At 38.3% G+C, this 17,950-nt stretch overlaps 2 protein-coding genes across 2 annotated transcripts in view; one reads left to right on the forward strand and one right to left on the reverse strand.

Annotated features, from left to right (window-relative positions):
- Window positions 1-4,779, reverse strand: part of LOC134666113 (polyamine-transporting ATPase 13A3-like) — a 25,456-nt gene extending 20,677 nt beyond the window's left edge. Inside the window, exons 1-5 of the mRNA XM_063523265.1 lie at window positions 4,494-4,779; window positions 3,102-3,329; window positions 2,314-2,539; window positions 1,783-1,987; window positions 925-1,138 (exon numbers count right to left, since the gene is read on the reverse strand). Coding sequence (XP_063379335.1) covers window positions 925-1,138; window positions 1,783-1,987; window positions 2,314-2,539; window positions 3,102-3,329; window positions 4,494-4,527 — 907 coding nt within the window. The 5' untranslated portion in view covers window positions 4,528-4,779. The remainder of the gene's footprint in view (window positions 1-924; window positions 1,139-1,782; window positions 1,988-2,313; window positions 2,540-3,101; window positions 3,330-4,493) is intronic.
- Window positions 4,780-4,952: 173 nt separating this feature from the next.
- LOC134666140 (popeye domain-containing protein 3-like) overlaps window positions 4,953-17,950 on the forward strand; it is a 36,975-nt gene continuing 23,977 nt past the window's right edge. The window contains exons 1-5 of the mRNA XM_063523296.1: window positions 4,953-5,250; window positions 5,336-5,394; window positions 5,476-5,560; window positions 6,263-6,444; window positions 7,446-7,577. Of these exons, the coding sequence (XP_063379366.1) occupies window positions 5,124-5,250; window positions 5,336-5,394; window positions 5,476-5,560; window positions 6,263-6,444; window positions 7,446-7,577 (585 nt within the window). The 5' untranslated portion in view covers window positions 4,953-5,123. The remainder of the gene's footprint in view (window positions 5,251-5,335; window positions 5,395-5,475; window positions 5,561-6,262; window positions 6,445-7,445; window positions 7,578-17,950) is intronic.

A 17,950-nucleotide genomic window follows, 5' to 3' on the forward strand; every position in this document is an offset into this window, starting at 1 on the left:
AGCACGGACACGATGCACGAGCTGGTAGAGCCGGCCATCTTGTTTAGACGACGCGTTGACTGCGTATTCTCATTCATTCATTCACTCAGTTCATTCACTCACCTGTGAGCATGCTCTCGTTGACTATGCAGTTCCCCGTCAACAGCATAGCATCGCACGGCATGACGCAGCCATCAGGTGGTAGTATTAGTACGTCACCGGGAACAACCGGGTCGCGTTCACCACGTTCATTCACTCAATCATTCAGTTCACTCACCTGTGAGCATGCTCTCGTTGACTATGCAGTTCCCCGTCAACAACATAGCGTCGCACGGCATGACGCAGCCATCAGGTGGTAGTATAAGTACGTCGCCGGGGACTAGTCGGCTCGCGTTCACCACGCATTCTTCTCGGCTGGCGCAGGACGGACGCAGCACGGATACGGTGCACTAGCTGGTAGAGCCGGCCATCTTGTTTAGACAACGCGTTGACTGGCATTCTCATTCATTCACCCACTCAGTTCATTCACTCACCTGTGAGCATGCTCTCGTTGACTATGCAGTTCCCAGTCAACAGCATAGCATCGCACGGCATGACGCAGCCATCAGGTGGTAGTATTAGTACGTCGCCGGGGACTAATCGGCTCGCGTTCACCACGCATTCTTCTCGGCCGGCGCGGGACGGACGCAGCACGGACACGGTGCAGGAGCTGGTGGAGCCGGCCATCTTGTTTAGACGACGCGTTGACTGCGCATTCTCATTCACTCACTCAGTTCATTCACTCACCTGTGAGCATGCTTTCGTTGACTATGTAGTTCCCAGTCAACAGCATAGCGTCGCACGGCATGACGCAGCCATCAGGTGGTAGTATAAGTACATCGCCGGGGACTAGTCTGCTAGCATTCACCACGCTCATTCACTCACTCACTCAGTTCATTCACTTACCTGTGAGCATGCTTTCGTTGACTATGCAATTCCCCGTCAACAACATAGCGTCGCACGGCATGACGCAGCCATCAGGTGGTAGTATAAGTACATCGCCGGGGACTAGTCTGCTAGCATTGACTACGCATTCTTCTCGGCCGGCGCGGGACGGACGCAGCACGGACACGGTGCAGGAGCTGGTGGAGCCGGCCATCTTGTGGAGGTTTATGCTCATCTGGGGAGAATAGACAATCGTTATTAAAAAAAAGTTCAAGTTCCGGCGGTCCTTCACACTGCGGGGTTGCTTAAGCAACTGTAATGTGATTTTTAGTTTTAAAATATATTTTTTATAATACGTAATGTATGTTAGTTCTAAGGTATGTACTATAGTGGCCCATTACTAGTTGCCTGAAATATATATTTTCATTAATTCATAATGGAGAACACTTGCATCAGGTAAAACGGGTTGTAAATACCTGCTTAGTCTGATATAGGGCCAGAATTCATGATACCGCTGAAAGTATCAGCATGTACGTCGCGTACTAATAATACTCATCTAGCGACCATGGAGCGGCACGATGGAGAACACTCGGAACAGGTAAAACGGGTTGATAATACCTGTTTAGTTTTATACAGGGCCAGCACGCCCGAGCTCTAACAATATCGTCAATAAGCACACGTCGCCTGGTAAAGCTCGAGCGACTATAGGACGAACACTTGGATCAGGTAAAACAAGTTGTAAATACCTGCTTAGTTTGATGAAGGGCCGGCATGCTATGATCCCGCAGAAAGTATCAACACATAAGTCACGCACTGACAATACTCGTCTAGCACTATGGAGAACAGTCACTTGGAACAGGTAAAATAGGTTGTAAATACCTGCTTAGTTTGATAAAGGGCCAGCATGCATGATCCAGCTGACAGTATCAAAACGCACGTAGCATACTGGTAATACTCGTCTAGCGACCATAGCACAATGGAGAACACTTGGAACAGGTAAAACGGGTTGAACACTTCGTTCACGAACAGTGTCCAGTAGCTCTTCACTTCTACTTCTACTGAGTTTGTGCCGTACAGTTTGATTCTGAAAAAACATATCAACAATAACATAAGATATCTTTCATTCAAAATACTGCAGTAATTGAGAGTATTTTGAATGAAATTTTTTTGTATCTCAATGTATAAAATCCGCAATGCATCTCTTTCGCACCAATAAATACGAGCTAGATGGGTTATTACTTTTTCTACTAGTAACCACCAAGCGGCTACCACTAGTAACAACTGAGAATTCTATTATTCTCACCTGTCTTCAGTGGTAATTGTGGTAACTAGTAAGAATAAGCCAGCTAGATGCACTGTCTGTAATATAATTCAAAACAACTTATAATGTGAAGTTTGATAAATACTTACAACTCATTTTGCTGCCGCTTATTGATCCCCGACATGTTATCCATCAGAAGGTTGATAGTCAATTTCTCGTTCAGCGACTGCACATTCACAAATACGCCTTGGTCGTTCAGCCACACAAACCGCGTGTGTTGGTAGATGAAATACCGAAGTTTGTTGTTATGGTTGGCTATGTTCAGGTCCATTTCTAGCACTTTCTCCATGTTAAATGAGCCTTCGGCATCCATCACTGCAAGAAGAGATAATATTTATGGTGTGTGCTCACTCGTAAGAACTTTTACAATGTTCAAATTAAAAAGAAAATATTAAAAAAAGCGGACATGTGCGATTCGGATTCGCGCACGAAAGATTCCGTACCATTACGCAAAAATTGACAAAAAAATCCTGTTGGTTGTATGGGAGCCCCACTTAAACATTTATTTTAATTTATTTTCAGTATTTGTTGTTATAGCCGCGACAGAAATGCATAATACGTGAAAATTTCAACTGTCTAGCTCTTACTGTTCATGAGATACAGTCTGGTGTCAGACAGACAGACAATGGAGTCTTAGTATTAGGGTCCCATTTTTACCCTTTAATATGGAACCCTAAAACTTTTAATAATCAGTCAGTCCCATTTCACAATATATATTATCTTATCATCCTTCTTTTCTACCAATTTTGCTCTAAAAACACAGATCCTCTGGACAAATGAGGAGAGATTTTTCTCCAATCTGCCAAACAAGGTCAAGAAATGACATTTTGCTGTGCCATAGTTATTCTAATATTAAAACCATGTAAAACAATCTTACCACAAATCTCTTCAGCCATTTTCAAACTGCATTTTAAGTACTTGAATCTGTTTAGTGAGGGATAATACCCCAAGGCAAAATACGGCAATCCACATAGTGCTACGCACACAGTATGGAATATGATGGCTCGTAATTTGGAGTACTTGTAGCCGTAGATCTTGAAGATCTCTTCATCAACAACATTCTCCAGTATTTGCCATTGGGCTTCTCCGATAACTTCGTAATCATCTGGAACAGGACAGAGATTGGTTGCAAGTTGCAAATGATACCAGGGACAAGTGTTTAATCTTGTAAGGCTCACAGTTCTATCTACAGAATCTACAGGCAGAGCAAGCGTCCGTTCCATAGTGTTGAGCGGCAAATTGGTGTGGGCCGCATGTACTTGTACCAACGCGAGGAAATCGCAGAGTGAGCCATGCCCGTAGTTAACTGTTTTACAAATGGAACTCTATTTTTTAAGGGTTTTGGTTCCTTATATATTTATGATACAACAGTTATGGCATGATTAAGGAAAGATAAAGATATATGTCTATCTGATCTGAAAGTATCAGATAAATAATTTATCTGGTAATTATTATGTGTCATGGTTATGGGATCATAATATTCCTTGACCTATGATTACTCTAATATTTATTATTTTGTATCACAATGTATTAAGAGTTTTAAGACAACCCTTAGATGAATAAAATATTTAAATATATTAGAAACATAGATGCATAAATTAATATATGATAAGTACCTATATTAAAAATAAAACATGAGCCCACTCAATAATTCACTGGCAAATAAATAATAAAGTTAAAGTCTATTGTTTTCTACTGTTTTTACACAAACTCAAACTCAAATTATACTAGGAACTATCTTAAAGGAAAATAAGTACATAAATTATATAGAATAATTATCTTGAATGAGATCTTATTGACAAATGTTTCATCTTAACCTTCAATTGACTGAATCATGAGGCATCTTGTTATGGAATGTTATAGAATGAACGGTCAGTTATCTCAACAAGTACTTGAAGCAATAGGAATGACCCATATAATTAAACTAAATACTGACAAGGTTAATACAAATTTCTTGGAATAAAACAACTCTTAGGAACCTTTGATATGAGTTTTATCAAGGAAAAGTGTACAGGCAGTGAGTCAAGAATATAGTATTACAATTTTCAGGTGCATGAAGTGCATCGAATGTGATTTGAACCCCTGTAAATGCATCAGTTACAAAGATTGGTTCATTATCTCTAAAACAGCGACGCAGTTATTACCGAGTACATTTACTTAGCAAATAATTCGTCACGTGGACACTAGTCTCAAGATGCACAAAAATTCCCTCACATTTAGTGAGTCATACAGTAAAGGTTGGATTTGCATGGTGAAATATCATACTTACCATTGGCAACGGTGGCACTGTTCGTGTTCGGCATTCCCGCAAAAACTGATTATTAGCACTGTATAAATAAATTAAGGCATAGTACTAGGATGGTCTTTAATTGTCGCTTGTTAACCGGTGCTACCTCATTTCAAAATATTAAATAGATATGGAATTTCAGGATACGAAATCCCACTACTCACATCACACCTATATTATGAATGAATCAATTCATAGGCAAGGATAAACGTCAAACTTTTTTTTAATTACTGAAATTACGTGAAAGCTGTTCGAGTGCTGTAGAAATACGATGATTAGAAGATTACATAAATGATTATTCTAACTAAATTAAATAAAAAACAGCGTTATGTCAGGTTTTTAATTTAAATTTAACTAAATTAAATCAATTTTCAATTAAATTAGTTACAAATTAATGTTTTAACTCCTAAAATACTGAAGTACCGTAGGTAGGTTTGAGAAAATCTCGAAAGATGGCGCTAGCGTAGATATTTTTCCGGATATTGTTAGCTGTGGGTTAAACGTGCCAGTGGCGGATGTTATTGATTTGTTTTGGATGGCGCGAAGTGATGCAAAACAATAATGCTTATCGCGAATTATCGTCACGGAACATAAATGATAACCTAAGTAATTATGTCAAAAAGAGGACTAGCTAGCGGTAGGACAGAATATTTAGAAGTTGGCGAATTTAACTATTCATGGCCTGGAGAAAATGGAACACTTCATGATTTTGGTTCGGTGAATTACACAATGCCATCAGGTAAGGCTTTTGTCAGACACACAATCTGTTTTTTAAGCACTGTTATTTAGATAAACGTTTAACATAAATAATTACGTTTTTAAAGGACCATGGTACTGGCCTTGGTGTCCGTTATGGAGGGTTCCACAGCACCCGCTATTTCAGGTGCGTATTCTGTACACTCGTTGTATTTTATAACCAAATGTTTGCTCGTAATGATAATTTGAACTTTTGCTCTCTTTTTAGCTTTCCAATATGCTATTCGTAGCATCGTACTGCGCTCCGAGTACAAAAAAAGGGCAGCTTTGGATGCACACAATCTTGATTTTCGGTAAAGAAATACTTTTCTTTCAAAATTCTAAGAGTTTGTTGTTTTTATACTTATCAAAATAATACGGTAGGTACCTTCATAATACATTTTTTTAAATAATAGCTATTTCTATAATTTGCTCCCGATCTGTTATAAGCGTCAATTTTATGATGTTTCAATAGGTTTTGACGATTACTGGTTTCCCTTTTTAATTTTTTTTACCTAGGTAGCTATTGCAGATTTCTGTAAACATTATTGTGCTCAAACGAAAAAAAAAGGCCTCAAGCCTTATTGAGAACTTAAAAGTTTCCATTCCCAACCCAATGGAATCACTAGAGTCAGATCAAACGAACTCCACAGTAATTTAAACATTAAACTTCTATGAAATTTAGACTTATAAGTAAATAACATTTGCACAGTCCGTGCTATCAAAATCACTGCCCAGTCAGCTTGGTCTGGCTCTACTTCCTTTTAACCCATTGACTTTCATATTACTTCGTAAACAAACCTTACGAAACGAAGAAGGTAATAATAAGGGCCACCCCACATTTAGCGTCTTCCGAGCGTCGGCGTCTACAACTCTATGGTCGCTGCTCGACGCAACGTTGACGCAACTGCGCAGCGACGTCATTTTCCATAGCGCTGACCAGACGCCGACGCTCGAAAGACGCTAAATATGGGGTGGCCCTAAGTCAAAGTTCTAACCATCGAACTATTTTTCAGCCTTCATGCTCTACTCTATCTGGGCCTGGCACGTCATCTGTTCCCCCGACGCGTTCTCTTGGAACTTCGGCTTCGTGTTCCTGAATCTGGCGCAGGTCGTGTATCTCGTGTATGAGATGCGGCCGGTCAAGTTTGATCCGGAGCTGGAGGAAGTTTATCACACGCTGTTTGAGCCTTTTAAGGTAAGCTGTCGTTTATGGTGTAGATTTATGTTCTAATTTGTGTATGTGTGCAGCCGTCCAGACGCGTTCTCTTGGAACTTCGGCTTCGTGTTCCTGAATCTGGCGCAGGTCGTGTATCTCGTGTATGAGATGCGACCGGTCAAGTTTGATCCGGAGCTGGAGGAAGTTTATCATACGCTATTTGAGCCTTTTAAGGTAAGCTGTCGTTTATGGTGTAGATTTAGGTTCTAATTTGTGTATGTGTGCAGCCCTCCAGACGCGTTCTCTTGGAACTTCGGCTTCGTGTTCCTGAATCTGGCGCAGGTCGTGTACCTCGTGTATGAGATGCGACCGGTCAAGTTTGATCCGGAGCTGGAGGAAGTTTATCATACGCTATTTGAGCCTTTTAAGGTAAGCTGTCGTTTATGGTGTAGATTTAGTTCTAATTTGTGTATGTGTGCAGCTCTCCAGACGCGTTCTCTTGGAACTTCGGCTTCGTGTTCCTGAATCTAGCGCAGGTTGTGTATCTCGTGTATGAGATGCGACCGGTCAAGTTGGATCCGGAGCTGGAGGAAGTTTATCACACGCTGTTTGAGCCTTTTAAGGTGAGGACAATCTATGGCGTAGATGTAGACTATTTCCAAATGTTTCGTAAAACAATATAAACGGTTTTTAGGCTATATATACGTAGTTCCAAACCAGGAGGCCATTGCGAACGACACTTTGACATCAAAACGTGCAATTTGCTCGTACTTGACCGTGCATCTATCAGAATCAGAATCAGAATTAATATTGACGTGTACGGGCGCGAAATAATTTGGATATTAAAGTGTAGATAAGTTTCTGAATTGGCCTCCAGAAATGCGGCTCCGATATCCTTAACTTTTTCCCCTTCGTATTCTCATATATTTTTTACGAGAACTTGTTCGCAGTTATATCGCAGTATATAGGTAGGTATACTTATGCGCTCACATACCAAATCATATATGTACTTACATACAATCTTGTATTTTGTTTCCTAGGTATCACGACTACAATTCAAGCGAATGGTATCACCGGACTTTGCCCATGTGATGTCTCTCCATGCGGGGGAGGCCTACGCTATGCAGAACCTTACGAAGACCGACAGACTTGGCTTGTTATTGGCTGGCAAGGTAGGTTGACTGTACCTACAACCTACAATTGAAACTACAGACCGCGATCCCCCATTAGGTGACCCCTGGTCAGAGTCATGTCATCTGACTCGACGCCTCAAAAATCAACATACGGCTTGTTATACTGCCTAGCAATAAAAGTTCATGCGGAAGGGACCTATTATGCAGAAATTCTCGAAACCCTTAATGATTACTTAATACTTGGCTTGTTGTTGTCTAATAAGGAGTTCGATTTCCATGATTTTTTGTAATTGTCCGGAAAATGCAAGCTGATAATGATTATTGATTACCTACTCTCTTTACGCACGCGATAACGCTTCTCCGTATAACCGTGTAATTAGATTCCGGGATATAAAACATACTTTTCATCAAAACTCCATGTTGTAGGTCTACGTTCGAAACATATATAAGTCTATTACTAGGTACTATAAGTTTGGTGCGGTGACTCAAAATGAGTCTTAGGCCTCCAACACAGGAGCACGCAATTTCAAAAACATATAGTTTTTAAAATATGACTTTAAGATGTAAGATAAGATAAATAAAGTAACTTGTTTTCTCATTCGGCAGCTGGCGTCTACAATTTACGTAAATGGCTCAACACCTTCGTAATTCCGACTTCCTTCTAGCAAACAGGTGTTCATTATGACGTCGCATATTATGTTAGCACTTGCAGATGCCTGGCTAAATTAAGTTTCAACTGTTGACCGCCCCCAGAGACGTCTCACGGCAACCGATGGTCTCAGATATTAAGACGTCGTTTGACTCAAAGCATTTGTTCCTACATTTAACTTAGATTCAAAAAGAAATAGGATTTAAAATTACAAAAACGCATTTAAATTTTTAGTGTTCCGTGCAAAACTTAGTTCACGCAACACTTATTTTTTTATTTTATCACCTTCACACCACAAATTTTGGCCCGGGGGCTAATTTTTTCGACTGAGATAGGTATTACGTATAAACCGCATGGCTGTAGCAATTATAATAAGTTACATAATTATTTATAAGTTACATGTATTGTTATTTAATAAAACAATATTTGTGGTCTTCAATGGTGGTATATTATATAAAATTATGGCACTTTATATTTAATTACATTTCAGTTATATCGAATAGATCCTATCCTTGTAGCTGTCAATAGTGGAAGAGAGCGGGGCTAGATGCCGTGTTGTCAGGCTAGTCCTGTTAAGGCAGCGTTACACATATATCTGTTAAGGTTCCTTTACACTCTACTACATCTTCCCCTTTTAAAAAACAAATTTCTTTATCACACAATTGCACAGAAGTACTAATTTCTAAAAATCTAATTCTACATTGTTCAGTCTTGCGATACTAATACTTAAGCTTTCAGTTATTACAAAATTGCACAAAGTTGTTATTTCTAAACTTAGCCACACTAATTATAATATCTTATTACTAATAATACATGTGCTACTTTTCTCCCCCCTTCAAATCATAGCAACCATTGGAGTTGAGCCCTCAACAAGCTGAGGAGACTGGTGGAACACAAAGCTTTAAGCCGCTCGGATATGGAATGATGTCCTCGTATATTCTACATTATTATTATCTAATAAGTTATATGACCTAAAGCCATTATATTTACAAATTTTTCCTTGCAACCATATGTTTTTATTTGGTTCTTTTTTGAACCACACCTGCTGTCCAACATAAAAACTATTTTTACATTTAGTTTTACTATTGTAACATTTAATATTTCTATTTAATGATCTTTGAAATTGTTTTTCTACATTAATATTAAGCCTTGGCTCTAGGTATTCATAGTTAACAATAGCTTTTGTTTTAATATTTCTGTTCATCATTAATTGACTAGGAGAGAAATTGGTACCAGAGACGGGAGAAGCCCTATACTGTAGTAATGCTAATCTAAAGTCAGTCTTATCTTCATAACATTTAAGTAAAATTTTCTTAGCTATCTGAACGCCTCTTTCTGCCATTCCGTTCGACTGAGCATATCTAGGGCTGGTATATGTGAATGTAAAACCCCATTCACGAGCAAATTGAAGGCACTCTCTAGAGTCAAAGGGCACATGGTCTGAAACTACTTCATTAGGGATGCCCCAGTTACAAAAAACATCTGTTAGGCTGTTAATAATGCACTTGGCACTCTTGTTTGTTAATAATTTAATATCTAACCATTTCGAATAATAATCATATACTACTAGATAACTTTTTGTTTTAAATTCCATTATATCTGTAGCTATTTTATTAAAGGGTAGTTTAGGTACTTCATGAGGCGATAAGGGCTCTTTCACATTATTATTTTGGTATGTTTGACATGCAAAACATCTCCTTACATATGTGTCTAAGTGTTCATCAATTTTTGGCCAATAGTACATATTCCTGGCAGTTTGTTTCATTTTAGTTGTGCCAAGATGCCCTTCATGTAAACTTTTCATAAATTTTAAGCGCAATGTGGTAGGTATTATTATTCTATGATTTAAAAACACTAGACCTTCATCCACGGTTATTTCAGATCTAAGCTTAAAATAATACTGTAAATTGTCTGACACATGTTTTTTGTCGGGCCATCCATTCTTAGTATATTCAATTAATTTAGAAAGTTCCGTATCATTCTTAGATTCCGAAATTAACTCTTGTTTTTGCTCAAGAGTGCACTGCAAGTGACTTGCAAGTCCTACACAATGGACCATTTCGTTAATGTATGGATCATCTGTGTTGTTACACTTAATATATGCACGAGATAGTAAATCTGCTATGAACATGTATTTTCCTTTTAAATATTTATATTCTATGTCATATTTCAGAAGTCTTAGCTTCATTCTTTGAAGCCTAGGGGACGGGACTTCATGAATATGTTTTTTAAGCAAGGACTCCAGCGGCTTATGATCATTTAAAATTGTACATTTTTGTCCATATATGTAGTAATGGTATTTTTGAGTGGACCAACACACACTTAATAATTCCTTTTCGATTTGTGAAAAATTTTGTTCAGACGGAGTTAAGCTCCTTGATGCAAAAGCCACTGGTTTTCCTTCTTGCATAAGACAACAACCTAATCCATCCTTAGAAGCATCACATTGTATCACTATCGGCAATTTATGGTTAAAATTTTGCAAAGTTGGAGCTTCTGTTAATTTCTTTTTAATATTTTTAAAAACATCTTCATGAATGTCTGTCCATAACCAAGTCACATCTTTTTTCAACAATAATTGGAGCGTTGATGCAATATTAGCCAGATTAGGAATAAACTTTCTTAAATAGTTTACCATACCAAGGAATATTTGCAACTCTTTTTTATTAGTAGGGCTTTTCATATTAGTAATGGCATTTACCCTTTCTGGATCAATCTTCATGCCTTCTTCGGAAAAAATATGCCCAAAATATTTTACTTCTTTTAATTTGTACTGAAATTTATTTTTATTAAAACGCACATTATGCTCGTTGGCTCGTTCAAAAACTTTATTTAATATTGCATCATGCTCTTCTTCAGTGTCACCACAAATTAGTAAATCGTCACAGTACACAATGACACCTGGGATGTCACCAAAGGCAGTTTCACTGTACCTTTGGAAGACCTCCGGGGCTACGGAAATGCCAAAGGGGCACCTTAAAAATTTATAACATCCAAAGGGGCTGTTAAAAGTGCACAAATCACTAGAATTCTCAGATAATTTAATATTATAAAACCCATCTGACAAGTCTAAGACTGAAAAGTATTTTTTGTTACATAATTTCGAAACTATTTCGTCTAAAGTAGGTATTAAGCGATGTTCTCTAATTAGTACTTTGTTTAAGTCTTTTGGGTCTAGGCAAATCCTAAGCGAGCCATCTTTCTTTTCAATAATTACAAGATTGCTTACGAAATTCTTCGGGTGTGCAACTTCGGCTATTATTTTGTGTTCCACCAGGATCCCCAGTTTCTCGGCAAGGCGACCCATCAGTGCATGCGGCACACGTCGCGGGGGCCGGACTACGGGTTGAGCTCCTGGTTCGACTCGCAACTCCAATGGCTCCTTGAACTCCCCGACACCCTGAAATAATTTGTAATTAATATTAACAATGTTATCTTTATTTGAGCTTATAGTTCCATTAGTTATTGTATTAATTTCTTCAATTTTTAATAATCCAACTGTTATTAGGGACCTGAAACCTAAAATAGGACGGAAATTTTCTTTAATAATCACAAACTCAATATCAAAACTTTTTTCATCATTTCTAGAATAAGTCTTTAGAGTGATGGTGCCTAATGGGAAAATCTTCCCACCATTGTAGACCTCAATAACTGACCTTGTCTCAGACAATCTGCTTTTAATATCATCATTGACAATTAATTTGAGATCTCTTAATGAAAGGACATTGATACCCGCACCTGTGTCACACTTTAATGATACCCTTTTATTTTCAACTCTTAACTTTTCCGTCCACTCATTCTTAGTAAAGTCTATAGAATATACTAGTCATAACTCCTGCACATTATTATTAGTATTATTAGTATCCGTTACATTCATATTCATTTCATGAACCTGTCTATTAGACATAGTACATCCTGCACTGAAATGATTGTATTTTTTACATCTCGTGCAAATTTTTCCATAAGCCGGGCAGTTCCTTGGCCCATGTTCAGTTTTACATTTTCTACATAAGTAGAAGTTACTGCTGTATTGTCTGTTATTATTGAAAGACTTGTTGTTATTATCAAAGTACTTATCTTTAACATATGACGATCCGTGAGCTGAGGGCTTCGCCTGTACTGCATGCACCTCCTGGTTCTTCAGAGCCTTCATGTGTTCTTTGGAGAGTTCAGCAGAGCGACAGATGTCCACCGCCTTGTCCAGAGTTAGTTCCTTCACTTCAAGTAGCTTCTGTTGAGTCCGCTGTTCCTTGATTCCGATGACTATTCGATCTCGCAGCATCCTGTCCTTTTCCTTGTAGTTGCAGTTTTCAGCTATTTTCCGGATGGCTGTGTAGAATGCATCGAAGGTTTCTCCGTCTTCTTGGTCCCGTTTGTTAAAATTGTAACTGTTAATCACCTCGTTTTGCTTCGGTTTGAAGTGTTCGTCGAATAATTCAATTATTTCTTCTAATTTCGTTTTCTCATCAGTTTGTAAGACATTAAAATATAGTTCCTGCGCTTGCTGTCCAATACAATTAAGAAGTATGGCAGCTTTTCTAGTTTCAGCTAACCTTTCGAAGCCAGCGGCGAGCAAAAATATGCGGAAAGACTGCTTAAACCTTTGCCATTGCGGCCAACAGTTACCGATATCGTCTAGGTTCAAGCCCTGCGGCATTTTGTATTCCACCGCGCATGTCATGCTGTCTACTTCGGATGTGTCCATTTTCACCGTTTTCTTCACTGTCTTTTCTTTACTTTCGTTGTCTGACATTGTCGATTCTTCTTTTATTTTAATAAATCTTCGTACGATTACCTTAATACTGACTTATGCCGGCCGGCGTACGCCATGTGTCTTCTTATTTTAATCAAGTTTAATCTTCATAATCGTTCTTCTCCGACTGCGCCATGTATTGTTATTTAATAAAACAATATTTGTGGTCTTCAATGGTGGTATATTATATAAAATTATGGCACTTTATATTTAATTACATTTCAGTTATATCGAATAGATCCTATCCTTGTAGCTGTCAATAGTGGAAGAGAGCGGGGCTAGATGCCGTGTTGTCAGGCTAGTCCTGTTAAGGCAGCGTTACACATATATCTGTTAAGGTTCCTTTACACTCTACTACAAGCGTGAATGAGAAATTTTACAGTTTACCTACAACCCCCCGGTATCAGTTTGATTTGCAGATATTATATGTATGTAGGTATGTACTTATACATACCTATTGCACTGCATGTGGTCTCGAGGTAGGTAGGTATAACGTTCGACACTGGGCTCTAAAATGGCGACTTGTTTTATTTGCCAGGTCGTTAATCTGAACTTTTACAATTCCGCCCGAATTCTCTTTCTGTTTATAAAACTTTTTATGTCTAGACACTTAACCCTCTGAAATAACACCTTTATTGATCATACTGTGTTGGTTTCAGTAAATACCTATGAGGCTACCTTGCATAATTATATACCTTCAATTGTCGAATGTAGAGTAAATTAAGGGCTGTTTTAGACAGGAGAAAAGTATCCAACCGTCGATCTTTGCAAACAATTCAGTAGGTAATACGCCGAATAACAAGCCATGATAGATATGTATCTCCGCAAATTATGCAAATGTAAAAGTTTCCATTCGGCAAAGTGCCGTAGGGGAAAATTTAAAACAATTCGGGTCTACACGCGCCAATGTTTGCAATGAATACCTATTCTATCCCAAAACAATGGGACTTATGTCACTATACTAGGACAATGTAGTTAAGACTTTCTGGTAGAGCAGCTTAGTATTGCGCCTCGCCTGCAGATCAATACACACAACTAGATGGAGTATGTAATAATTCAGTTTTCATTCGTAATCTATCCATCTAGGGTCCAAATCAGACTATAGAAAACGTACGTATCCCATGGACATGATATTGGATATCCATAGGATATTATACTTGGAGACCAGGAAATTCCTCAACAACAGTTGATCTTTTGAACTTGTTTTTACGATTAGCCTAGTATCTATGTAAATAAATAGATACCTACATAGTAATTTGTTTTTCAAACAGCCAATTTCTGCAAAATCATATTGAGCAACTTTTATAAATATTTTTTTGACTGTCCCATACAACCCTTCAAAGGGATCATCAGTTATGCCGCTGTGGTGGTAACAATTTTTTTAAACTGATTGGTTTCTATTAAGTTGAATAGTAAGTACCTAGCGGCTAAAGTTAATGGAGTAATATAAAATTTTATAAGGAGTAGTAGGTAGTAAATCTCTACGGAAATGGTGTCTTTAAATCGTGCGATGTTAACAATTGATATCTGCTTTATAATTTGGATAATTCCGACCACCATATAAGCCTGCAGTTGTCATACTTAGGTGTCATGTACAGTGGCGGATTTGTCCTAAGGCTTATAGTAGTCTATTAATTGCCCCGCTAAGGGAACAGGAGCGTCGAGGAGGCACGCCTGTGCCGTTAAAGGCATCGCAATAATATCGGGTTACCCGGGCCTACTTATACTACTACTAAATTAGTAGTAGTATAAGTAGGCCCGGGCCTAGGGCGGCAAATTGTGATAAAAAATTCGCTGATGATAGTGATGATAATAAGAGATAACTCAAAATGTAGTCAATATATATGATGGGTGCTGAGAAAGGGGCGGCTACAGAGCCTGTCGCCTAGAGCGGAAAAGACTGCAAATCCGCCACTGCTTCAAAGGTATATGTCTCATAATACGAGTTCACAAGGTAGTAATCTGTAACCCGATAGTATTGCGATGCCTTTAACGGCACAGGCGTGCCTTCCTCGACGCTCCTATTCCCTTAACGGGGCAATACTTTTTAATAACGCTTCCATTTTGTGATACGTCGTAAATTTGAGTTTTACGCTTATGTAGAAACGTGTGGTTGTCACCGTGAACGTTATTTCAGTGTCAATGTGGGCAATTCCGTCATATAGGAAATTCCGTCAACAAGCGTTTTTTTCTAAGACGGTACACAATTGGTAATTTCAATTGCCAAAGCAGCGATAGCTTTTAGTTTCAGCAATCGCTACTTTGTCGAGGAAATTTTCCTACTGTTTTAGAGAAAAACGCTTGTTGACGGAATTGGCCGCGTTGTCTTACCCTTATACAGGATTAAATTGTAATTTTTAATTGTCACATTGCTAGGTTTAAGAAATGCTTGGCTGACATCCTCTTCTCATATTGAACGCTGACGTCTTAGGTCAGGAAATGAATGCTCAAAAAACGTTGTAGAGGGAAATGCTAGGAACACAATTTTTGACTCCGTAACTTTGTTTGGACTAGTTAGGAGGTGAACATATCAAAAGTCCCCGGGTGTAGCCCCGGTGCTGGGGGGTAGAGGGGGGTAAGAAGGTCGAATTTTTCGGTTTTTCATTGATATCTTTGAAACTTTACGTCTTAGCGACATGACTACTAAGACAAACCGAAAGCTGATAAAATTAGTTACAAGTTTTATCCAGTCAAGTTTTTCGATATCTTGAATAGTTTTTGAGATACCCGCTCTTGAAAGTTTATTTAGAGATTTTAATTTTATCTTAATATCTACACCAGTGAAGCTGTTAGGCCATGTTTGGTATCATTTTCGTATAAATCAGGGGTGCAGAATTCATTTATGGTATCACATTGACACTATTTCGAAGTAAAACCAAAATTTAAAAAAACATATTTTTTTAAATCCCTCTTCACGCTTAAACCGCTGAACCAATTTCATTGAAATTTGGTATAGAAATAGTTTTAGTCTCGACACAGGACATAAGATAGTTTTTATAACCAAAAACATCTTTTGAGGGTGTGAAAAGTGGGGTGGAAGTTTGTATGGAGAGTCAATAACCGCTGAACCGGTTTAGATGAAATTTAGGATGGTATACATCTGTGATTTAGATGAAAATGATACCAAACATGACTTCAAACCTTACCTTAAGCAGTATTAACCTCAGGAATTCGGTTTCGTCGACGAAGTTGAATTCCCCCCATACTCCATTTCACAACTTTAAAGGATGATTATTGAGATAAAAAGTATTTTATGTCCTGTCTTGGGACTCGAAATATCTGTACACCAAATTTCAATTAAATCGGTTGAGCGGTGTAAGCGTGAAGAGGAATTAAAGAAAAAAGGTATTTGTTTGAAGTTTATATGCTTTTTCTTAGGAATGGTATCAATGTGATACCAAAAATGAATTCAGCACCCCCGACTTATACGAAAATGATACCAAACACGGCCTAAGAGCTTCACTAATGTAGATATCAAGATAACATTGAAAGCCCTAAATAAACTTTCAAGAGCGGGTATCTCAAAAACTATTCAAGATATCAAAAAACTTGACTGAATAAAACTTGTAACAAATTTTATCAGCTTTTGGTTTGTCTTAGTAGTCATGTCGCTAAGATGCAAAGTTTCCAAGATATAAGTGAAACACCGAAAAATGAGACCTTCTTTCCCCCCTCTACCCCCCAGCACCGGGGCTACGGCCGGGGACTTTTGATATGTTCACCTCCTAACTAGTCCAAACAAAGCTACGGAGTCAAAAATTGTGTTCCTAGCATTTCCCTCTATAACTTCTTATTGCTTGGCCTATCTGGACTATAACCGCGAAAATCGAAAGCATTTTTCTCTGTCACTCTTATTACGCCTTCTGCGCCTTCATAGGAGTAAAAGAGAAAGATCCCCGCAATTTGCGGTTTTCGCGGTAGCCCCTCTGATTCGTTAGTTTGGTTGCTCAAGATACAGACTATGCCTAGTTTTATGACCCGTAAAAGTATTGCTGTATGCATGGAACCTTTGACTTCGTGTATATTACCACTGCTAAACTAAACCATTTATGTGTGTGCAAAATAAAATATTTTTTCATTTCTTCTCATTTGCCTACTCTATCGCTCGAATATGCAAGAGTGATAGAGAGACAGATAATGAAATTTTGATTTGCACGAAAGTCCTTCTACATTCTACGTCAACCTAATCAAACTTTATTACACAAGTGGCATCTGTTGTTTGCATACTAGTACGAGTACATCGAGCTCCAATGCGAACATCTGTTCAAAAAACTGTTCGTTTCCTTGAATATAAAGTTATTTGTTCCGTTTCTTCTGCTTCTTTGATACATTTGAGACTATCAATTATTACATTTGCATTGATAGTCTCAAATGTAAGTTGGACAAAATTGGACAAATGACACAAGTAGGTAATGTAAATACTTGTGTCATTTGTCCAATCAACGAAGTCGATTTTGTTTGAAAACCATTAAACTACATCGAGAACCCGCGGCAAGGGCAAAGTAAACAATTTTAGGCTTGAGTGAGTTTCTGAACCTTAAGTGCCACCAGATTTATTTAATGGTAGTTCGCCTGGCAGTTTGAGTAGTAATGCTACAGACGCGAGAACAGGATTGTTAAATGGCAATGGTTTTAACTTCCTTTGCGAACTTTTCTTTGATATTGTACTTACGTAAAGTAAACGCCCTAGTACTTGACAGCTTATTCCAATAGTTGACAAGTTTGCCACCTCTGTCGCCATGAAAGCAATTAAAGGTGACAGTCCATTTCCAATGACAGCTGCAATACTGTTCATTTTACTATGGAAATTGACAATGACAGCGACGCGTTCAGTGCCGGTAGTGCAGCTCGGTTAGAAATGGAATGTTACCATTAGATTAAGAGTAGCAACTTTGGGGCAGTGTCGAGCATTGGCGTATTTACGTTATATAATTAGTATGTATTGTTAATTTGTATTTTGTTACATATTTCTTCGTTCGTTAAAAGCGTTTGTATAGTTTCTGTGGGATT

The sequence above is a fragment of the Cydia fagiglandana genome, chromosome 7, assembly GCF_963556715.1.
Source record: "Cydia fagiglandana chromosome 7, ilCydFagi1.1, whole genome shotgun sequence".
Lineage (NCBI taxonomy): Eukaryota > Metazoa > Arthropoda > Insecta > Lepidoptera > Tortricidae > Cydia > Cydia fagiglandana.